The following is a 4478-nucleotide window of genomic DNA, read 5'->3' as shown; positions in this document are numbered from 1 at the left end:
CATGAATAGGGTAGTTGTACTCATGAGTCTTTAACTGTCGAGACCCATAAACCACTACTCTACCATCCTGCATCAACACACATCCTAAACCATCACGTGAAGCATCACAATAAATCACATAACCCAAGCCACGCTCAGGTATCACTAACACTAGAGTCGTAGTCAACCTTGTCTTCAATTCCTGAAAATATGACTCACAAGCTTCATTCCATACAAACTTGATTCCTTTTCGGGTCAATCGGGTCATAGACGCTGTTAAACGGGAGAAATCTTTTACAAATCTCCGATAGTAACCTACTAAACCGAGGAAACTCCGAATTTCAAACACTTTCTTGGGTTGCTCCCAATTCAAAACAGATTATATCTTTGATGGATCAACTGACACTCCACCTTCCGAAACAACGTGTCCCAAAAACTTCACCTCTCGGAGCCAAAACTCACACTTCTCATATTTGGCATACAATCAGTGTTCTCGCAAAATCTGTAAAACAATACTTAAATGGATTTCGTGCTCCCCCCAAGTCCGTGAGTACATAAGAATGTCATCCACGAAAACTACCACAAACTGGTCCAAGTAATCGTGAAAGACGCGGTTCATCAAGTCCATGAATACCGCTGGCGCATTAGTCAAGCCAAATGGCATAACAAGGAACTCGTAGTGTCCATACCGTGTACGAAACGCTGTATTTGGAATATCCTCATCCCTAACCCGCAACTGATAATAGCCAGACCCCAAATCAATCTTCGAGAAATAACTGGCTCCCCTCAACTGGTCAAATAGATCATCTATCCTTGGCAAAGGATACTTATTCTTGATGGTGACATGATTTAATTTTCGGTAATCAATGCACAGCCTCAAAGAACCATCTTTCTTCTTAGCGAATAAGACCGGTGCGCCCTACGGCGACACACTCAGTCGGATGAAACCCTTCATCCTCAAATCGTCAAGTTGTTTCTTCAACTATTCCAATTCAACTGGTGCTATATGATACGGTGCCATAGAAATTGGCGCGGTACCGGACACCAAGTCAATAGTGAACTCCACTTCCCGGTAAGGAGGCAACTCTATCAAATCCTCTGGAAATACATCTAGAAAATCACGAACTACCTCCGGATAGTCTTCTCCCACAACATCATCTTCCTCGGCTAGAAGACTAGCTAAGAAATAATCTCCACGACTTCGTTCACGAATTCCATACAATGACGAAGGCTGGGAATCACTCCGATCTCCCATGAAAAAGAAACAATCTCCCTCAGGAGTGCAAACTGTAACTCTACCTCTGAAACAGTCAATCGTAGCATGAAAGAAAGCTAACCAATCCATCCCGAGGGTGACATCAAAGCTAGTCATCTCCAGGAGGATAAGGTCAAACACAAAAGTCCGCCCGATAATCACAATGGAACAATCCCGAACAACTCGATTTAAGGACATCGTAACCCTGATTGGCGTATCAACACACAACGCCTGATCCATGAAACTGACCTCCAACCCTAATGCAAGTGCAAATAATGATGATATAAAGGAATAAGATGCACCAGAGTCAAAAAGAATACAAGCCCAAGAACCAAACACTGGAAAGATACCTCTAAGAACTGACGGTCTAGAAGATGCATCAGCCGGTTCAAGTACAAAGACACGGCCCTGCAGTGCCTGTGCCTGAGAACTGCCACCCTGAATACCGGACTGCTACGCTAGCACAATAGGAACATCCCTCCTAACAGATCGTGAACCCTGATAAGATATAACAGGCTGTGGTGGTGGTGGCGGTCTAAACCCTGACTGAACTGTAGCCAACTGTGACGGCCTCTGACGTGACCCTCTGCCACTACCAGTACCTGTTCTCTGACTAGGACAATCTCGAATCAAGTGACCCTGCTGGCCATACCCATAGCAAGCCCTTGGAGCTGAAGTAACTAAAGACGATCTCATGGGACAGCTGGACTTGTAATGCCCAGGCTGCTAACACTGAAAACAAACAATTCCACTTTTGTCAGACCCAGCTGGTAAAGGAGTGGTAAGAGCAGATCATGCAGGCTACTGCCCCTGAAACTGAAACGAACCACCCTTATTCTTCTTCCAAGAAGATCCTTCTGAAGATGGCCTTGCACCTCTCTTCTGTTTCCTTCTTACATCCTTGTCTTTGATATCAGCCTCAAGCATCAAAGCCTTCTCTACTGCTTCAGAATAAACCTTAATGAAATGTGCCATGATCAACGAACTTATTCTGTCATTAAGACCGGAAATAAACTTCCGAGTCTTGTCAACTTCATCTCTCACCATTTCCGGAGCAAAGCGAGAAAGTAAAGTGAATTTGTTCTCATATTCCGCCACTGACATGTTGCCTTGGATGAGGCCAAGAAACTGATCTTTTAGCTCCCATCTTTTGGAAATCAGAAAATACTTCTCATAAAATAGCTCCTTGAATTTATTCCAACTCATGTTTTCCACCTTAAACCGACTCGTGACTGATTTCCACCAGAGCTTAGCATCCTTAGCAAACTTGTAAGTTGCTAGGATGATCTTCAAATGATCTTCTGTCACATCCATTAAAGTCAACTGAGTCTCAACTTGGTCCATGTAGTCGTCTGCTATCATTGGATCCGCACCGCCTTCAAACATAACCGGCATCAACTGAGAAAACCCTTTAATGATCTTAAGACGCTTCTGAGCTGACGTCTCCTCAACTTGAACTGTAGGTTGTAGTGTCGACTGCGATTGAGCGGCAATCGTTGCCCTCACGGCGCTTTGCAATAAACGATTCAACTCCAATGCCACAGAACCTTTACCCACTTCTACGGGTGCTTCAACATTATCCCTCCTAACGGGGACAACTCTTGGGGGGAATCAAGTCCCTAAGAAGTGTGCCATCATCATTTAGCTCATCTGGATTGGAGCTAGAGCTCTCGCTAACATCACCCCTAGTCGGCCTAGGGCCAATTTCCCTTTGTTCCTCATGCCTTGACATCGTGCTATAAAACGAGAAAACGGTTCAATGACAAGACACTAAGGTTCACCTTAGATGACTCAACATAAAATGATGACGTACCAACACTTAGCATGCGCAACTATGCAAGAAACATTTTAACGTAACATTTAAGCACGTAGGCACATAAGCAATTAAGCATGCTTGTTCAAGAAATAAAATACGTAGCAAGTAGTCACGTAAACAATGCAAACAACTTCCTATGCAACTCTATGTAGGCCTCTATGTCAAACTTATCATGTCTAACGTCTAATCATACTCATTCGGATCAAAACCAAGTTTTCCCAAGGTTCTAAGTCGTTCACTCGAGAATCAAGAGTGGATAACCGGGTGAAAGATCAAAAAACCCAAAACAGAAGCACTTCGGTTGACCGAAGTGGAGCTTCGGTCGGTCGAAGCAGACCCTCCTGTACCGGTCGACTGAAGCTCTCCATCGGTCGACCGAAATGAAAGAAGCCAAGAGTGTGAAGATGGTTCGGTCGGGATCTCTCACTTCGGTCGACCGAAATGTGGTTCGGTCGACCGAACCACATTTCGATCGACCGAAGTGAGAGATCCCGAGAGCTGCCAGAGAATCGGTCGACCGATGCACCATTTCAATTGACCGAAATGGCTCTGCCGAGCCTGGAACCTACTACTGAGACACTGCACTTGTGGGATTAAAGGAAAACTGAAATGGAGACCTTAAAATGATCCGGACCTGAACTAAACCATCAATTATGAGACATTGAACAATCGTAAATTAATATGCCATCAATTTATCATTTTACAACATCACTTGCTACAACTTCATGTAGATATTTACAATGATTACATTAGTTTAATTCTTATGTTACAAGGCCATGTCCGGTGACTTAATTACATTTCCAAAACACTAGATATGCAAAAGTGTGGCCTAAGCACAAAACAGCAAAATGAAGGCTTCCCATACTCCGTCAATTTTGTGGTGGATTGTCATCCGCCATCTCCTTGCCATGTCCTGAAAATGTTAGATAAAATGGGGTGAGCAATTTGCTCAATAGATAGCATTTAAGACACACCTCTTGTATCCCCGTGAATCCATACAAAGAATAGAGCAATAGGAGGTGGGGATCATACAATGTCGGGGAAATATCACATAACAATCAATCTCAAGTATACACAATATGATGTAATGGGAGTGCATTGCATGTCGATGTCGCTCCCCATTTTTCACATTCAAAATCAATGCTTTCAAACTGTTAATATTACCCGCCCTTTGGTGACCTCGCAGCGACACAAGAGAAGGATTGGCTAGTGTCCCTGACCCTTGGTACCCCCGCGGCGTCATTATGGGCCCAGCTAGCTCAACCACACTAGGGCGACTCCCTAGTTCCCTCTAGGCTATATTAACACTCCAGCCCTTTAGTACCCCTGCAGTGACCATGTTTTCATAAAACCGGTTTAACAAAACACTTTCCCAAAATTCCCCATTTTTCATTTCCAAAATCAATTATTCCCATTTCTTGCCCAATG

General features: G+C 43.9%; 1 protein-coding gene across 1 annotated transcript; it reads right to left on the bottom strand.

Moving 5' to 3' along the window:
- Positions 1-961: 961 nt before the first annotated feature.
- Positions 962-2956, bottom strand: LOC132272960 (uncharacterized). Its single transcript, XM_059774018.1, has 7 exons — positions 2913-2956; positions 2279-2819; positions 2062-2191; positions 1887-1966; positions 1585-1687; positions 1431-1491; positions 962-1280 (listed from the first exon to the last, which is right to left on the bottom strand). Exons 1-7 carry the CDS (start codon positions 2954-2956, stop codon positions 962-964), a joined length of 1278 nt encoding a protein of 425 aa, XP_059630001.1.
- Between the last annotated feature and the right edge of the window lie 1522 nt (positions 2957-4478).

This window comes from Cornus florida, unplaced genomic scaffold, assembly GCF_030987335.1.
Source record: "Cornus florida cultivar Cherokee Brave unplaced genomic scaffold, ASM3098733v1 CherokeeBrave_3.0.0_Hap2_Chr09, whole genome shotgun sequence".
Classification (NCBI taxonomy): Eukaryota; Viridiplantae; Streptophyta; class Magnoliopsida; order Cornales; family Cornaceae; genus Cornus; species Cornus florida.
This window is presented reverse-complemented; position numbering and strand designations above follow the sequence as displayed.

What these genes read in the sequence shown, in the direction of transcription:
- LOC132272960 (XM_059774018.1), bottom strand. Translation starts at nt 2,956, where the DNA reads ATGAGGAACAAAGGGAAATTGGCCCTAGGCCGACTAGGGGTGAT. An exon ending in CTCGCTTTGCTCCGGAAATG is followed by an intron (nt 2,192 to 2,278) that starts GTGAGAGATGAA and finishes CATTTCATTAAG; the next exon opens with GTTTATTCTGAAGCAGTAGA. An exon ending in GCTCCAAGGGCTTGCTATGG is followed by an intron (nt 1,688 to 1,886) that starts GTATGGCCAGCA and finishes GTGCTAGCGTAG; the next exon opens with CAGTCCGGTATTCAGGGTGG.